Source organism: Phoxinus phoxinus, assembly GCF_949152265.1.
Source record: "Phoxinus phoxinus genome assembly, chromosome: 10".
NCBI classification, from domain to species: Eukaryota; Metazoa; Chordata; class Actinopteri; order Cypriniformes; family Leuciscidae; genus Phoxinus; species Phoxinus phoxinus.
The window spans coordinates 18,514,055-18,533,277 of record NC_136885.1 but is presented as its reverse complement, the minus strand read 5'-3'; the positions used below and the strand labels follow the sequence as shown (position 1 = coordinate 18,533,277).

The window sequence follows — 19,223 nt, the reverse complement described above, 5'->3', positions numbered from 1 at the left end:
GTGGGGTCAGTAAAAAAATGTGTTTAAAAGAAATGAATACTAGTTTTATTCAGCAAGGGCGCATTACATTGATCAAAAGTGACAGTAAAGACTTTTGCATTGTTACAAAAATATTCTATTTAAAATAAGTGTTGTACTTTTGAACTTTCTATTCATTAAATAATCCTGAAAAAAAATCACACATATTAAGCAGCACAACCTTGATAACAATAAGAACTGTGAGCACCAAATAAACATATTAAAATGATTTCTGAAGGATAATTTTGACACTGAAGACTGGAGTAACGATGCTGAAAATTATGCGTTGCTATAACAGGAATACATTACATTTTAAGATATATTCAAATATAAAAAATAATATTTTAAATTGTAATGATATTTCACAATATTGCTATTTTACAAATAAATGCAGCCTTGTTGAGCATAAGAGACTTCTTTCAAAAACATTCAAAAAATGTTACCAAACCCAAATTGTGTGTGTGTGTGTGTGTGTGTGTGTGTGTGTGTGTGTGTGTGTGTGTGTGTGTGTGTGTGTGTGTGTGTGTGTGTGTGTGTGTGTGTGTGTGTGTGTGTGTGTGTGTGTGTGTGTGTGTGTGTGTGTGTGTGTGTGTGTGTGTGTGTGTGTGTGTGTGTGTGTGTGTGTGTGTGTAATATACAAATTATGAACTTTAATAGAGCTAAGATCAGAAAGCTTAGCTGTTTTGGATTTTCCACTTCTTTTTTCCTCTCTTTACTTTGCATGTATTTAAATGCTTGTTCTTTTGACACATATTTCACACTGTGGAAGAGTTCCTTTAAATTCTCTTCTAAAAATATTTAGCTTGACTATGAGACATGGGACCAAGCAGCTGTTGACACGCCATGTACATGGTTGTCGTTGCAAAGGGGAGATTTAAGAGCCAACTAAATTTGCTGAATGATTTCTGAAATAGTACACAACACTATTTCATTAATATTAAGTTATTGTGGATCTCCCTGATCCATTGTTTTAGGTAGGAAGGTATACAGTTTTAGTAAGTAGCTTCAGTTAATTAATAGTAATGCGTTTTCCTTTCAATAACATAATAAACACACAACAAAAATGACTGGCGAGAAAACAGCAGTTAAGAAAGCATCTGATCACAGTGATGTGGATGTTTACACAAGCTTTGCAATTCGGCACTTCAGACTCGATGGACTGAAGAAATGAACATACTGTAGATATTAAAATTGTATCCACACAAAATGTAATTTCTTCTGTTCAGTTCAATGAAGTCATACATGAGTAAAAACAAGAACACACTGACGAGCTTCTTTATAGTAGAAAAAGTCCCAGAGCACACCTCACCTACCTATTACGTAATCGACTTGGACCATAGTAGTTTAAAGTTGTTTACTAGCCGGAGCAAACTTTTCCAGGAAGTTTGCTTTGGCAAGCTGTTTCGCCCTCCTCAAACGAACTCCAAACGAACTTCGTTTTGGCCTGAAGTTTGTTTTTCATCAGTTTGTTTTTTGATTTTGCTTGAAGTATATCAGGGCCTTAAGAGGCACATTTACTCTAGTGCATTTTATGTAGGTAATATGGCCATTTATTTTGTATTTTTTTTATTAATCCTCTTATTGATTCTTTCTTCTAGGAAGCACCGTTTGTGTGGAAGGGTTCTGGAGCTCGTATCAGTGGTGCAAGCAGCCCTGGACCTCCTCCCATTGCAGAAGAAACTTCCAGTGGCGAGTGATACATAGACAAGACCAACTGGAATCCTTCATGTGAATGCTCATGTTTCTGTCTGAGGACATGACCAGAGAAGACAGCGCCCCAGACAGTTTAGGAGTAAACACGCTTAAAACACACATGGAAATGGATGCAGATTTAGAAGACAAACTGTGTATACAGACAGCACAAAGAGTTTCACCCCTCACATTTCCTGTATTGTTCCCATTCTCAGATTTCCTGTCAGTGAGAAGGACAAATTTGGTGTTATTTGAGCAGTTTACGACTGAGTTTTTTTCATTCTAGCCAAGTTATCAGACAACAAACCGCTAAATAACATTGCCAAGGCTGATATTACATCACACCTGACTACCGGCTATAGCTGATATCAATTGCTTCACTAATACATATTACGTTGCACACAAATACACTTTTAGATTCATTCTTTTTCATTTGGAGACAGGAAGAAAGCTCCCAATTGTTCGCATTAAAACATTTCTCTCAATATCTTAGCTTAAATATATCAATACATATCACAATATATTAATACATTACACACGGGGCTTGACATTAACATCCGCCAATCTGCCAAATGGTGGATTTCAGTGTCGTCTAACAGTCACTCCCACTATCCACTTTCGGTGGGTTGAATTTTTTGGGCCTATATAAATATACATTTTTCAATTGTAGACTTTTAAAAAGGCATCTGAAATAATCTAAGTGCATTGTAGTGTTGTCAAAAATATTCATTTTTCGATACATATCGATACTGAAATATCTGAAACGCTTCCAATACTAATTTTCCGCAGAATAGATATATAGAATACCAGCTGCGCTTTCCCGCTCTCTTGTGATCTCTCTGACTGCGATTTGACACACAAATCCGATGAATATTGTTGCTATTAGAGGGCTTGAATTTTGTTGTGGGATTGCACATAATTTTACTAATTCTCACAGATTTTGTTCTCACACCCAAAGTCCGCGCACATAAAGCCGCCTCTCAGTACTAAATTGAGTCCCTTTTCACTGCTTATTGTGCTTAAACAGTCAAAGCCAAAAAAAACGAATGTCAAAATGCCAGTCTTGGCGAGTATTCACGTAAACACAGTCAGTTATGTTTAAGTGAACGTAAACAGTTGAGAAAGAAAACGCATGTGTAACAGTATAAGTCTGTCAGGTCTTAAAGTGACAAAAACCTAATATACCTCCCATCAAATTATGAGATAATATTAAAGATATCTACAGTATATAGCAGTTTTTCCCCATGGTAACAATGTCAAAATTGTGGCCAGTGAAAATGCTAAGTGGCTGGTAACTTTGGAAAACCACTAGCCACAGTGGCTGGTAAGCAAAAAAAAGTTATTGTCAAGCCCTGATTACACAACCGTTTCAAGTAATGATTATTCAAGTATTACTGATAACTAAATGGCTGCAGCTATATCAGCTTTAAGGTTTTTGTATTCAAATTAAGTAGGTCTGTATCTTTTTAATTTGAAATCTCAGTAATTTCAAGGATCGTCTTTATCTCTATATATTAAGGGTGGTTTATCTTTTCTTCTGTTTTTTTTTTTTTTTATCTCACAGTGACTTTCTGTCTTGTGGTCTCATACTGTTAGGAATATTTTGTCAGCATATTGTTTTGCTGAGTCAAATACTTCAGCTTTTTGTCTGTTTGTTGCTCAGAGATTCTTCAGATTGGGCATGTGAATTTCTCCTGTGCTGATAGAAAAGGCTGCAGATTTTCTGTTTTTCCCCACTGCTGAAAATAGCACTAAGATGTGTGCGGTTCTGTGTGATAAAACGCTACAGTTCTCAGTGAGAACGTGACTCTGCTGGATGAACCCGTTCTTCCTCATTCATGTCTTTGCACCATATTGGTGCTCCAACCCTGACTACTTGACTAGAAGTCCAATTCAACCCCAAACTCTGCTCTGCTGGACCCTTGAAGGTCTAGCCATTTGCCCAACGGTGGTGCATTGATCCAGTGGACTGTGATAACAAATGTGTTTGGACTTTTTTTTTTTAAGTTGTATTAAAATAATTCACATAAGAGTTACCAAATGGAATCCACCTTGACCATTCTGGTCTAAATGTGGCCTTTACCAGTATTTGAATTTAGGTAATAAGAATGTAAACGGAATGGTGTGTGTTTTATTATGAGAGATAGACCAAGAAAGTTGATAAAGATGTTTGAAAAGTTAATAAGCTCCATACTTGTCCTGTTCCCTGTAGAAGTTAGACCTAGCTCTCATACTGTTAAATGGGTAACAATTATATGCCTTAAAAGCTAAATGTGTGTGTTCATTTTTTTTAAATGTATATTTCTTTCTACATCCACACAGTAAAGTATTTACATATAATTGCAATTATAGGTTGCAGGTCAACTCAGAATCTAGTAGTCTCTTTCAGTGTCTGTTAGCCAAATTAATGGAATGGTCCATATGACCTGAAACAGTAGATAACCCTGCTGTTGTGAATGAGCCTAGTCAAAAATGTAAAATAGATTGATTAAATTATTTTAATAAAAAAATAAAATAAACGTTGTTTATTTGGTAAATCATTTCTAATAGAAAAGTTCACCAAAAAAATTGAATTGTCATAATTTTCTCACCATCATGTCGTTCCAAACTATGACTTTAAATTTCAAGTGTCCTGAATTGTAGGCTATTGCTCACTTTTCTCCATGCAATGAATGTGAACTGAAGATGTAAAACTTTAAAAAGGACACAACACCATTAAAGTAGACCATGCGATCTACTCTGTTCTCACAAAAGAAATAGTGATGTCCGTTTTGTGAACAATTTGTTCTTTTAAGTCGAATCTTTCAAATGAATCAATTCATACGGTTCACAAGAGTGTTGTTTGAATGATTCAGTCACGAATTGGGCTGATTCGGTTCTAGTTCATTTTATTATTAAGCTATAGTGTTCAGATTATTTATTATAAATGAATAGCGAACCCGAAGTTTTTGAAGCTTAAATTTCTCCTTTTGTGTTCTACGGATACCAGACAGTCAAAATGGGTGGACGAATCATTAATATAACTTCAAATAATAACGTATCATCAGCACCTTAGATCGACCTGATATTCTGGTGACCCTCATCGACATCTTGGGTCATCTACTTCTCTGTAGTATAACCCTGACCGCAAACAGAAATAATTCGTTTCTCGGTCTTTGCCTTGTCAAATGGGAACTTGTTTATCTTTGTGGCAGTTTCGCAAGAGCGGATTTGTTAACAGTCTAATGTGCGGGAGGAGAGGAAGAGGCAGCAGTCTTCTGCTTCTCTCACAAACGAGCTCCGGATAGTAATCTTCTTGAAGCAACTGAAAGTATTTTGTTGTCAAACAAATTGTCCTAGATCTGAACAATGTTTGAAATAACAACGTATGAGTTTAAGATTAATCAATCGCCCGTATAGGCTACGTTTTTTTTAGGCTGTCAACATTTTTGATGTGATGTAGGCTAAATATCTCGTTTAACTTGCTGAACGGTTTGACATTATGACCCGTTATAGCCTACTGCATATTTTGGTGGCTGATTCTTTTTTTGGTAGTGAAATGTGGACCCGATTTACACTCGTGGTTCTCTTCAGTGTATTAGCTGTGGTTAAAGTTCAGTCTGCACAAGAAGATGAGTGTCCTCGACAAGGTAATTAATCATTTCATTTCAAAATAGGCCTACAATTGAGAATTTTAAGTAACTGAAATCAGTTATACTTTACTTGTATTGCGGTGTGTTTTAACTTTAAAAACTTGAATTAACTCCTTTATCTTGTTAGGTTGTAGTGATTCACCTCTGACTCAGTGGTTAATGGTTAATGATGAGCGCTTGTGGTAAAGAAGCTAATATGAGAATTGTAATAGTCTAAATAATCCCATTTCATTATGGTACTTTTAAATAGCTTTTTGTGAGCTGTAAATAAATAAACCCATTAAGCCCAGTGGAGAACATTATAGTAAAACACGAATTTATGTTTGTTTCTTAAGTTCCATGCAGGCAGGAACTTATTTTATTTAAGGCTACATTATTTTAATTAAAACTCTTAGATTCACTTTATTTCATTTTTTTAAATATGAAATTCACATTCAAATCTTCCAAACGTTTAACTTTGCCTAAAATTAATTGGTGGCCTATCAATGTACCACGTTTAATTTAATTTTGAGAAAATTATTTACGTCTATTTTTTATTATTTATAAATTATTTATATCTGTTTTTGACAATGATTTACATTAAAATAGTTTAGATCTAAATCTACATTGTCCAAAAATTATGACTGGCATCATTTCCACCACATGAAAAGAAATGATACATTGAAAAACTTGTTTGCTAAATAGACAGCAGTGTCAGTGAAGCGCATGCTTGAAAAAAAGTAGATGTGATGTGTGAGGAAAAAAATATAAATTATTATTAAAATTTAACTTATGATAAGAATTTTGGTCACACTTTAGTTTAGGGTCCAATTCTAACTATTAACTATGACTTTTGCCTCAATAAACTTGCTACTTAATAGTTAATAAGGTATTTGTTAAATTAAGGTATTTGGTAAGATTAAGGGATGTATAATATGGTCATGCAGAATAAGGCATTGATATGTGCTTTATTATAAGTACTAATAAACAGCCAATACCCTAGTTATATGCATGATAATAAGCAACTAGTTAATGGTGAGAATTGGACCCTAAACTAAAATGTTACCAGATGTTTTATTATTTTGCATCATTATAATCTAGTTATTATCTCAAATACATTAAATGCTAGCTATGATTTCAGACTCCGCAAAACAAAACTTTATGTCTGCCAAAAGTGCCCATAGTTTAAAAAAACTTGTCATGCACAGATAAAAAAAATGATAGACGTTAATGAGCAATTAAAGGAGTATTTCTCCAGTAATGTATTAGCAAATGTTTGCGTATGCACATAGAAATGAAACATATGAACGTAGTATAGATTTTTATAGGCTTTTAGCGAATATTTATTGTTTAAAAGTGCCATGAACTTGGAGATAAAAAAAAATCTTTTTACATTTCTTTTACATTACATATAGTGATGACCTTTAGTCCTTTTATAAGCATTCTGGTGTTGCATTGCCTTGGCATCATGTCAAACTGGTGCAGCGAACGAGTGATTGTGAAGAAGAATCTGGGGGATTTGAATAAAGGGAAGTGAAAGCAAAAGTACCTCTTTGTTGCATAATTTTGTTCCATATTTAGCCAACGCAATGAACTGGGGGTACAATTGTACTGTATATACTCACCCGTGGATGAATATCATGTACTCAGACTAGACAACAGTACACGTGACGAAGCCCAGCTGTGCACAGAATATTCTGTAAAGGATTATTAATGTGATTAATGATCTAACTGCTGTGTTCTTCTTCAGAGCCCCTTCCTGGAGTTTTGGTCTTGAAGTTAGGAAGCAATGTTGTGCTTGGCTGCAGAGGCGATGTCACTGTGGACGATGTGCCGTTGGCTTCGACCAGTGTCGTGAATAAAAAATATAGGAACAAGCAGAGAGAAGACTTCACTGTCAACTGGACGTCTCAAAGAGTCCATGCTAATGCTACACAAATAACCAGAATGAAGGGAGATGGTACAATCGGAACATACCAGAAGACTGATTCTGGTATATATGCCAAAACTAAAGGGGACTCAACGGTCACTGTTAAACCCCCTGTAACCATAAGAAAGGAACAAAGCCCTTCTAGACGTGTTTTGCGTGCTGTCAGTCAAACTGCTGGTCATGAAGACGAGGCCTTTGGTGTCACCATGGGGACAGATCCTGATCAAGATGATTATGAGGACTATGATTATGAAGAGGAAGGGTCCAGGGTGACTCGAGGCATCAAAAAGCGAACGCGCTGGACTCTCAACGGACGACAAGTGCATGTTGGAGTGGAAAGGGGAGGGATTTTAAGACGTCCCCATCTCAGCTTGGCAGATGCTGGGAATTACAGCTGCTACAGAGGAGAGAGACTCGTTTCCACATTCAAAATCAGCGTAGGGGGTGAGGAGTTTCTTTCGCAGGTATATTGATAAGTGATTTACAGATGCACAGTACAAAGAAGAAATTCACATTCTTGTGTTATTTTCACAGTGCCCCCAGAGAGACCTACTGTCTTTTGCTACAAGAAGTTCCACACCAGTAAGGTCCGCTGTGATTGGACGTCCAAACATCAAGTAACCCCACGGCCGCTGTGTTACCTACTTCTTATGAGAGGGTGAGTGTGTCTTTAGTAAATGGACTAAGAAAGACTGAATTTATTTAACTGTAATCAGCATTTTTAGGAATAAATGACATACTGTCATGCCGTTCCAAACTGGTATGCTTGTATTTTTAATCGCATTCAGTTTTGTGTGTCAGGTTTCTGGTGTGTTCTATTCAAAACACACGAGGAAATACTGATTCAAAGTTTTAATAAGAAAACCAAAACAGGAGAGTAATTATTACAATGAACACGCTGAACGCACATAAAGACGACACGGAGCAAGAACAGACAGAACTCAGGGTTTGAATACACAGGGGTAAACAAGGAAACTAAATACACAAATAAACATGTGAGGTAAATTAGTGACTATCTGGCACACACTATACTCGGGCTGTGTCTGAAATCGCCCCCTATACCCTTAAATAGGGCAGTATTTGAAGGGAAAGCCCTTTGTACTGGTGTCCTAATCCGTAGTACTGGATGTTATCGATAAATCAAGATAAAATAAGATGGATGTAAATGATAAATCAAGATAAATCTTTTCATCTCACTGCTGGAGCTGCCAGTTTGCTACTTTTCAAATGATTATTAAACAGCAAGCTCAAACTATGCAAAAGTAGCAGGCTGGCATTTCAACACACAAAATCGTACCTGTAAAAGAAGCGTTCATGAAAACGCATTTGGAACGGATGTAAATAATGGGGGGGTTCATTTAAATTATGCCTGCATCATTTGATCTCTTTTGTGCACTTCTCTTCCTCCTTTTGTCTCCTTCCAAAGATTGTTTGGCAACATCACTCGTGTGCCTTGTTCGTTCTTCCGGTCCCGCTGTTGGTGTGCTTTCCCCATGGAGGAGGGTGACAGAGCTCTCTATGTGGCAAAACTGTGTGTGTCTAACACAGCAGGCAGTGCCATGAGCCCTGAACTCAGCCTCAAGCTACATGATATCAGTGAGCGCTTGTCCTGTAGGATGTTGATTAGTTACTTTTAAAAGCATACCACCAATTTGTTTGTGAAATGAAAATCTATTTTTTTCTCTCTGTAGTTAAGCCAGACCCCCCGAGCAGAGTGGTGGTGAGAGCAGTCAAGGGCCAGAAGCATATGCTTAACGTATCCTGGTCTTATCCCAGTTCCTGGAAGCATGGCTTCTATGTCCTGCATTTCCAGCTAAGATACCGACCACAGCTCGCAGAGCAGGTAGAGTTGGACGGCTTGTATATAATTATGCATAGATCTTTTGGATGAAATGACACAATGGCTTACCTTGGGTTATGAGTCTATATTGATGAGTGCTTGTATTTGTACTTAGTACCAGACAGAGTTGATTGAAGACAGTAAATACAGACAAAACTCCTGGACGATGTATGATGCTCTGCCACACACTCAGTATGAAGTGCAGCTTCGGGCCAAGGATGAGTTTGATGGTGTTTGGAGTGACTGGACTGATACGGTCTTTGCAGTCACTTGGTCAGGTAACAAAATACATTTTAATACGGCAAAGAAAACACTGCCACCAGTAACATTCTGTCTGTCTGTCTATCTATCTATCTACATACTATACTCTATATACAACTGTTTACAAAGTGTGTGTGTGTGTGTGTGTGTGTGTGTGTGTGTGTGTGTGTGTGTGTGTGTGTGTGTGTGTGTGTGTGTGTGTGTGTGTGTGTGTGTGTGTGTGTGTGTGTGTGTGTGTGTGTGTGTGTGTGTGTGTGAGAAAATATCATACAAAACTGTTCAAGTGATCCACTTTAATCAAACCTGATTGAATCCATGCTCTAGTGGGAGTCTTTGGCACAAACCTGTACTATTGATTTTAAGAGAGCAAAGATCAATGTTCATCAGACAAAAGTCTCTAAACACATTATTTTGGGTCCGGTCCAGATGGTGTGCTTCACTGGGATACTAGGAGAGCATTATTTACAGTATTTGCATTGGGAAAAGCATCTGATTGTATATTGGACATTTTGCTTTCAATCAATAAGGCAAGCTCTCAAAAAGGACTGGGGCCTCATTTATAAAACTTTGCGTAGGATTTGCGTCAGAAGTGGCGTACGGATGAAACATAGGACGTGCGTACGCACAGAAATATTCGGATTTATAAAACCGTGCGCACTCGCGTCCTACGCAGATTTCCCTTAATAAATCACAATCAATTCTAAATGTAGCGCAGCTTTTGCGGCTTCATGTCACGCCCATACTTGCCCATAAATAGTCTGTGAAACGCCCACAAGTTAATATTCATCGATTCTGAAATCATGGCAAACACAGAGAGAGAGAGAGAGAAAAAAAACGTAACTTCACTCAATGTGAAGTAGAAGTTATCGTTGGCGAGGTGGAAAAGAGGAGATGTTGTTTGGAGGGCACATTACTAATGCCAAAAAGGCACTTGAGTGGCAAAAGGTTGCAGACGCCGTAAATGCTGTATCCTCACAAATAAATGTTCGGACAAGATCAGCCATTGTGCGTCATTACGCATTGTGATGGGGCTTTTTATTTCCATCCATTTAATTGCATCTGACAAGCTACAGATGTCGGTTATAATCTACGTGGAAATGGGAAATAGTAATAATATATTATATCATACGTTATTTTATCAAAAATAAAACAAACTAAAGGCATATGCATGAATACCATGATTCCGTAGCTGATGAAGACATTTTTACTATGAAAACAACTTTCCCCAGTGGACAATTAATCTATCTATCTATCTATCTATCTATCTATCTATCTATCTATCTATCTATCTATCTATCTATCTATCTATCTATCTAGCTATCTAGGCCTATCTATATATCTCCCTAATTGTCTATTTATCTGTCTATCTAATTGCATCTATATCTGCTCCGCCAGACGAGAATATCAGTTTTGTACATTATTTCGTTCTGTTTACCATATTATTTATGAGGATGAATTGCATAACATGCCAATATTATTGCAGAACATATTTCACTTTTCTTTTTGCAAATATGTGTTAATTTGCATTTCTATTGTAATTTTTGTTTGTTTTTGTTTGTTTCACACTGCAGATCGATCGAACGGGTGTTCGTGTAGGCTGTTAATTGTAAGACTTGTTTTGTGAAGTCTTCATGTTATTTATGAGGCAGTATTGCCATTTCTTTTACACAATGGTCTACAGTTTCACACACTTTCACGTGTTTCTTCCATCTGCCGACGGTGTCGCCATTTCTCATTTCACCCGTTTTTGTGCGTATGCATGGGTCAGAGCTTGCGTGAAGGACCGCACATTTTCCTGTGAAGTTTGCTTTTTATAAATACCAATTATTGCGTAGAGAGCGGCGTACGCCTTCTTTTGTGCGTACGCAACGTTTATAAATGAGGCCCCTGGGCTGTGCAACAAACGTCCAAATTTGTAAATGACCGCTTTAAATGACTGTAAAAAAAAAAAAAAAAAAAAGAATCACACCCATTGAAGACTGTCACATTTCATTAAGTGTAGGTTTTATAATTGCCTCTTGTATTTGAAGACATAAAAAAAACTATATTTAATCTATGTATGTACGCATTATAATTGTGTTGTTTTCTAGCGTAAAATATGCAAGAACAAAACAAAATACACTGTGAGAACGCTCAAACATTTTTTGAAAAGAATTGACCAGACTTTTTTTTCAATATTTGAATCAATAATTCTCTTAAAATAAGAATTAATATTTTATACAGTTTTGAGGTAGGAGAAGCAAAACAATAGCTTTAAGGGTGCAACAGCCATTTATTTTTGCCCTTAAAAACATGTTTGTACATTTAGTTGTTTGTTTGGGTTTCTTTGTAGCTCCTGAGACGACTACTTCCTTTGAGAGCATTACCTTGGTGAGTTCATTTAACACAATACCACACAGAAACACACTGACATATCTGTGCATGCACTTGAATGCATCCACATACACACATACGTTCACATTACTATATTTAAACCTCATGTTTATTATCTCTTCCGTCTTTCAGGAACCCTTTGAGATGTTTCCTGACGGTTCTGGAGAAGGTTCTGGTGTAGGTGAGTCTGAGCAAGAAAACATCTCATTGTTCTCCTTCAGGTACTGTTACTCGCACATCTGGTAAATCTATAATGAAACGAGAAAGAAAATAAATGTGGTAGCTTACCAGAAAGCCAAAACAGGAAATGGTCACTACAACATGTTTGAAGTTTAACAATGTCTTGTACTTTCCAAATGTTTCAGCCTTCCGTGACATTTCACCTCTGTCCTCACTCACTCTTTCTATCTCTCAGAATCAGTGGTAATTGTTGGGGCTGATGATTTTGGATATGCTACCGTGTGGCTGTACGTGTCATCTGTTTTTGGGCTGTTTATTATTGTAGCCCTCCCCATGCTCACAGTCTTTTTAATCAGGTAAAATCACATCCATCTTTTAATGTCCAATTAGCTCTGAAAACGTCTCTTAAAAAGTCAAAGTTTTACCCGTTTTCATTTTGTTCTTGTGTCTTCTCAGGAATAGGCTGCATTTCATGTCTAAAATAGGAAAACAGACTTTGCCCTTTACATTCCTCCTACATTCCTCTCTTCCTGCTCCTGCTGCATCTGAGCAACTTCCAGAGGAGGGAAAGTCACTGATGTCTCCTCCCAAGCACAGCCAGCAACATTTCCTTCCTGTTCAGCAAGAGGAGCAGGAGTGCATTCATCTGCATAACATGGATTATTTCCTGTTTAAAGGGACTGAGGGTGTGCCATGAATGATAGACAGACATGAGTAAACGGATGAAACCTCACTGTAGTACATACGCTGCGATTGACTAAGGATCACACACTGGGTTTTATATGGTTCAATAAAAGTGTTATGAGTTTGTGTAAAAAAAAAAAAAAAAGATGTTGAGTCTTATTGTAGGCAAAGTAATTCAGTATTCTTTCTTAAAATTTTTGACTACTATCAAATTATATTTGTAAATAAGTATTTTTGAAGCAACTTCTACAAAATGCCTGCCATCTGTTAACCATGACAGTCTCACATGTGAAGCTAAAGCACTTTTGAATAAGAGTGTCTGCTTAATGCCTTACGGGAATGTTACAGGTTCGGTACAAGATAATCTTACTCAATACAAATGTATATTGACTCGTCCCTTGTTGAAGAAAATAAATCAAGCATATAGTGAGTAACTTACAATGACAGTGCATGGGATTTCTTTTTAAGCAAACATGTGAAGCTTATAATTTTATAAAAGCATTTAGATTAAATCTTCTGTTGAAACGTGGATGTTATTTGAGATGTAAAGTTTGTCATTGTCATTTTTAGGGTTTTATGCATTATAATGTCAAAATGTATCCAAAAACAAAGTTGTAACATCGTGTATAACTTTACACAAATTTTTTTTTTTTTTCACACCTAGATCATGTTAACACATTGTTTTCATCTTGTTTGTTTCTGCAATAATGATACTGTGTATATTTTAACATTTACAGATTGGCCCCAATCATTTCTATTGAGGCATTCACTGTTAAACTTTTTTTTTTTTTCAAGAAAGACATTTTTTGTGATAATCAACATTATACCACAAGTGCAGTGGCATTGAGTTTAACTTATTGAACCTGGAATAATCCCTTATATGTATATAAGTGTTCGCCTAGTTATAAAGGCAAATAGAACATTGGAAATCACCTGTTGTAAGAAGTTGTGGCCTTATGGATTAGTGTGAACCATGCAATAAAAATCCTTTTCATTGTGCATAACATTAACCACATGTTGTGACGGTTTGTTCCAGGATGAATACCACAGACAAGTACTTCAAATAGAAAAAAAATGTGTTAATCAAAGTTATAACCATAACTAAAGAGGAACTTAAATACAGTGATGATGAACCAAGTACAGGTGTTAATGAATATCCATAGTAACCAATGACTGGAGGGAACGCAGTAAACCGGTAACTAAGCAGACTGAGTGAAAACGAAAACAGAATACATGTGACGCATGTCAGTTTACTCCAGGGATACAGTCTGATACTGAAAACCAGTCAGTATGCTGTGACCACCATTTGCCTCACACAGTGCAACCAGTTGATCAGGTTGTTGATTGTGGCCTGTGGAATGTTGGTCCATTCCTCTTCAATGGCTGTGCGAAGTTGCTGGATATTGGCAGGACCTGGAACACGCTGTCGTATTATATACGCCGACCCAGAGCATCCCAAACATGATCAATGGGTGAAATGTCCGGTGAGTAGCCTATGCTGGCCATGCAAGAACTGGCATGTTTTCAGCTTCCAGGAATTGTGTACAGATCCTTGCAACATGGGGCCGTACATATATATCTCATGCAGCAACATGAGGTGATGGTCGTGGATGAATGGCACAACAATGGGCCTGAGGATCTCCTCTCGGTATCTCTGTGCATTCAAAATGCCATCAATAAAATGCACAGTCTGTGTTCGTTGTCCATAACATACGCCTGCCCATACCATAACCCCACCGCCACCATGGGCCACTCGATCCATAACGTTAACATCAGCAAACCGCTCACCATACACGCTGTCTGCCATCAGTACAGTAAAAATATTTAGTTTGCAAACCGTTTGTTGCAGCCATAGACATGTATAGAAAGGCTAGATAGCTTACCGGCGCTGAGAGCCAATGGGACCCGACGACGTCACACGGCGGCCATCTTAGGACAGGACCGCGAGTCCAGTTATAACATTAAAGTCTATTGTGCATGTAGTGCTGAAATAACTATATTTTGCTAAATTTTCAACCGATTTTCAAACGGCTTGGTGTGTCATAAACGTCAGGGATGCGGCTATACACAGCTATGCTGCAATGTTAAGCGTTTCTCAAAACGTGAAGCTACAATTTAAACATCGGCATCAGCACAAATCATAGCCACGTTAATAAGGTTTGTAATAAACCAAACCGTTTGTAAATCCGTCAAGAATTCATCAAGTTACGAGCATTTTAGTTGGCGTATGTCACTCACCTTCCGTCCACAGCAGCAGGGAGCAGCAGCGCAGTCTCCTGACCTAAGATGGCCGCCAAGTGACGACACAGCTGACTCCGCCTTGAGCCATCTAGCCTTTCTATACATGCAGAGAATGTCTAATAAGGCGAGAAGGTTCACTCTCGCTACACTTCCGGCTTTTGACTGGTTGCAGTTCCACTCTGATTCCATATGAGGGCGCTCACAGGACGAGTGCAGAATGAATGGAGGTCTATGGAGCTATACCCCTCAAAATCCACTTTTCTCAAGATATAATTTTTTGTCTAGTAATTTGAATGTTGTATTCGAAAGGAGATGCAAAGAAATTGCACATTGCTGGGTGTTAGATTTTTTAGAGTCACTTATTTGCTTTAAAAAGTCTTTCAAAATGTCAATGACGTCATACACATCGTACGACCAGCGATACTGCTTTACGGCAATCCTTCAGTCACTGTGGTGCTTTCGCGCTCTGCACTTTATTTTCTCTCGAGGCATCGCCAGCACAGCTGACACAGGTAAACACACGTGCTAGAAGAGTTTCTGCTAGAATACATTCTGTTCCCGCTTCGGATGCCATGATGCCATCAAGCGGTATCTCTGGTCGTAACCAGTCCTTCACTGACCAATCAGCGTTCATTAGCAGAATGCTAGCGTGTTATGGGCAACAACAACTCAACCTGTAAGAAATCGAAAGGACATAAGTACTCGTTCATTCAATTTTCGACCTATAACCCATGTTGAACTTGCCAAACCTAAAATCAAATCTGAGATTTCTCAACGGCAATCGGGTGAAAGAGACTAATTTAGCCGTATAGCCCCATAGACTCCCATTCATTTTGAACTCGAGGGTGATCGCCCCCAGTGGAACTCTGTTGGAACTACAACCAAAATTCGGTACAATAGGACTTAATAGGGAGTGAACAGGCTCTCCTTATTAGACGGGCTCTGATACATGTCTATGGTTGCAGCAGCCAGCAGCTGTCCGGGTGGCTGGTCTCAGACGATCTTGGAGGTGAATATTTAAAGGGGTCATGACATGGTTTTTTTTATTTTATTATTATGTTCCCTTGGGTGCAATTATAGTATTACTATAGTTTTTTTTTACAAAAAAACTTTTAAAATGTAATGATTTATGACCTTTTCCCACCCTGTTTCTCATCCTCTGATTCAAACAGTCTGTTTTGGGGGTGTTTCCCCTTTAAGAGTTCAGTGTTAACGCCCACTGTTATGATTGGCTAACGTCAGTGCCTATGCATCAATTATTAACGCCCCCAGCCAGAACATTTGCGGATTCAGCGTATTTAAAAAGTTATTTTAAAGTTTTAAATACATTACAGTTTGCGTCGTCGTTGTTGAGCCCAGAATAGTCGGCACGGACTTATCTTTGAGCAACAGTTTTCTGGCAAAGCCAGCATCATTTTGAGATTTGTTCTCAAAACAGTCATCCTTCAAATGTATAGAACAAACGCTTAAATTAACACTGCCGTGACTGGGACGTCCGCAAAAATATGAACAAAAACAAAAATGTTGTGTTTATAATTTTGTTCAGTGTATATCAATTGTTTTGTCTCAAGATGCACACCAATAATGTTTTTCTTTCTATGGCAAAGCTACTTAAAAGCCCTAATTGAACTAAGGCCTTATCCTGGCTTAATCTAAGCCCTGTCTGTGAAACAAGGCCATAGTTCCAGTGCAGCTTTATAGTGACTCACACAAACCCCTGAGAAGTCAAAGGTGACAATGAAAAGAAAACTCCTTTCAGCTGTTTATGTGAGGTAAGGGAGAAATCTTGGCAGGAACAACAAATTTTCACCGGCAGTGAAGTAAATATTATCTATAAGTCTTCACATCTGAGTCTCTCTATATATTCTGAAACTTTAAGATCAATTAGTTCCACAAGTCCTGGAGAGAAATAGCAGTTTGTCTGTGACTGAAAAATCCCTACCACTAATACACACAGACTGACAATGACTCTTTATGAATGTTACATTGATACCACTAGGTGGCGACAAATCATTTTTTTTGTGTTTCAATGTTTTAAAAACATTTATGCATGCAGAACACTGCTCAATACACTGAGTTTTATAGCCATTGCATTATACATCTGAATTATTAGCTCAAAATCATTCATATTATACAACATGGAGTCTAACAATTCATTTAAATTGTTATTTTACAAGAGTTCGAACTAAAAGTTAATAATACAGTTGGTTCTGCATTCACATTTGTCCTTAATTTCAAATGTATTATATGTTTTCTTTAGCAACATAGCTCACTCATGGTTATAAATAAAATAATCAATCTGGACCAGTATTAAAAAATAATAATAATCAACAGTAAAGATTTTCAACAAACAATAAAAAATTTCAGATGTGAACAACACTGTTTGCGTCTGTTTGCTTTATATGCAAGTTGTCGGCACCTAACTATTTTGGCCCTAAAACTAAATATTAAAATAGTTTAAACTGTTTTTGTACTCATTCAGATGATATAATGTGTTGCAGTCATTCAGAACAATTGATTTAAATATTAATGAACAACATTAATATAGGGTTAGGGTTCAGTTGAGGGTTAATGCAAGTATGGTTACAAGTATGGAAAGTACATAACATGTAACAAGAACACTAAATTAAGTGTTACCCAGATTTGTTAGAGAGAGATCTGTATCACTATCTAGATATAAGGTTAACCATTCACTATACTGTGCTGTTAATGGCTGAATCCTTCTCCTTCTCTGTTTTGGCAGACCTAGGGAGTAACAAGTTTTAGAACCAGGACATTTCCTGTTTCTTTAAAACGTATGTGTGTGTGAGAGAGTGTGCCGATGTCATGAGTCATTGGCAATAGCAAGGCAATAGCAATATACCTACTGGGGAAGCTTAACTATTTTGGGGTCTGTAAAATAATCCTATGCACATTCTATCAGGCCTTCATTGAGAGCCTATTAATATTTTCTTTCCTGTGTTGGATTAACGGACTAGCTGTAAAAGACAAAAAGAGTTTGAGCGACATTGTTAAGGTATGCTCAAAAATCACTGGTACCCAATGAAATGATCTCTGTTCTCTCTGGAAAATACGAGTTGTCCAAAAAGCAGACAGAATACTGTGCCAACCAGATCATGTACTCAGTAATGGATTTATCATCATGCAGTCATGTCGGCGGTATTATGTGCAAATACGAAAAACTAACCGCTATGCTAACTCATTCATTCCCTCTGATATAAAACTGTTAAATGAAAACACATAACTACACAAAACTGGTTCTTGCACTCCACTGCTCTGTTCCGTCACTGGTGTGTGTGTGTGTGTGTGTGTGTGTGTGTGTGTGTGTGTGTGTGTGTGTGTGTGTGTGTGTGTGTGTGTGTGTGTGTGTATTGGCTCATGTGTAAATGTGTGTATGTTATAAATTATTTTTTATACACCGAGTTCTAATGCACTTTTAACTTTAACCCTTAATGGATGGGTTGGCTGTAAAACTGAATTGCCCCTTGGGGACTAATAAAGGAATCTGAATCTGAATCTGAGGCTCATAATAGACTGTTTGCCATGCGAAAGGCGTGGTTTTCACACACTCTCGTGTTTGTGCCCAATCTTCATTCATAGCCTACAACAGCTCCTTCCAGTCTAGCACAGTAGCCTACTCAAGCATATAGCACTCTGAGTAGTCCATTTAATAAAAAATAAAAAATAAAAGCATATTACCAGTTTTTTTTTTCAGAGTGCAATATTTGTCTTTTTATATATTTGTTTGTCTATAATATTTGGAACAGTTTTTTTTTTTTTTAAATGTCCCAAGGTCTGACTACACTTCTCCAGGTGAAGGTGGATCTGAGACACAGGATTCTGAATTATGAAAGTCCAAGTCACAAAGGTCATCCATTTGTAGTTCGTTCTATGGCATTATTTGTTTGCAGATGGCACTGATATTTTTATATCTAAAGTGATGTAATTCTGAAATTTAAAGTGTGCCTCAAGTGACCTAAAGTGTCTGAATATCACTGATCTTATACTTAAGCTGGACAGTGATGCTATTTTCTTCTGGAAACAAACTTTGTTGCATTATTTTCCTGTTATCTCTGTAAAGCTGCTTTAAAAACAATCTGTATTGTAAAAGGCGCTATATAAATAAATGTGACTTGACTTGTATACTTTTTGAGGCCATTTTTTTCATGGTCTCGGGAATGAGATAAACTGAACCCGCTATAAATGTTTTTAACTACTATGTCATAACATTTAACTAATTTGATACAGTGCACTTATTGTGCATTTAAAAAATTTCAGCATGTAATTAACAGTTCTCCTAACCAACTTTCAGCTCGGCATAGCAGTTCATTTCACATTCAAAATGCACTAAAACTACCAAATCACTTCATGCATGTCTCAAATCAACACATTC

At 37.3% G+C, this 19,223-nt stretch overlaps 2 protein-coding genes and 1 long non-coding RNA gene across 4 annotated transcripts in view; 2 read left to right on the top strand and 1 right to left on the bottom strand.

The window, feature by feature from the left end:
- atp8b2 (ATPase phospholipid transporting 8B2) overlaps positions 1–4,204 on the top strand; it is a 46,230-nt gene extending 42,026 nt beyond the window's left edge. The window contains exon 29 of the mRNA XM_079625572.1: positions 1,617–4,204. Coding sequence (XP_079481698.1) covers positions 1,617–1,715 — 99 coding nt within the window. The 3' untranslated portion in view covers positions 1,716–4,204. The remainder of the gene's footprint in view (positions 1–1,616) is intronic.
- A 330-nt stretch (positions 4,205–4,534) lies between these two features.
- il6r (interleukin 6 receptor) lies at positions 4,535–13,599 on the top strand. 2 transcript variants are annotated; one of them, XM_079625577.1, is made up of 11 exons: positions 4,583–5,020; positions 5,245–5,339; positions 7,072–7,695; positions 7,786–7,909; positions 8,678–8,847; positions 8,943–9,094; positions 9,207–9,369; positions 11,685–11,722; positions 11,858–11,906; positions 12,141–12,261; positions 12,362–13,599. In XM_079625577.1, exons 2-11 carry the CDS (start codon positions 5,249–5,251, stop codon positions 12,600–12,602), a joined length of 1,773 nt encoding a protein of 590 aa, XP_079481703.1. In that variant the 5' UTR covers positions 4,583–5,020; positions 5,245–5,248; the 3' UTR covers positions 12,603–13,599. The 2 variants fall into 2 exon arrangements, with proteins under 2 accessions (XP_079481702.1, XP_079481703.1); XM_079625576.1 differs by having other exon boundaries at positions 4,535–5,339.
- Positions 11,512–19,223, bottom strand: part of LOC307005424 — an 86,474-nt gene continuing 78,762 nt past the window's right edge. Inside the window, exon 3 of the long non-coding RNA XR_013799274.1 lies at positions 11,512–11,973. This is a non-coding gene — a long non-coding RNA (uncharacterized lncRNA). The remainder of the gene's footprint in view (positions 11,974–19,223) is intronic.

Bases quoted from the DNA above. Each gene is read 5' to 3' on its own strand.
- il6r (XM_079625576.1), top strand. From the start codon at position 5,192: ATGACCCGTTATAGCCTACTGCATATTTTGGTGGCTGATTCTTTTTTT. The intron at 8,848-8,942 runs GTGAGCGCTTGT...TTCTCTCTGTAG, and splicing joins CCTCAAGCTACATGATATCA to TTAAGCCAGACCCCCCGAGC. The intron at 9,370-11,684 runs GTAACAAAATAC...GTTTCTTTGTAG, and splicing joins CTTTGCAGTCACTTGGTCAG to CTCCTGAGACGACTACTTCC.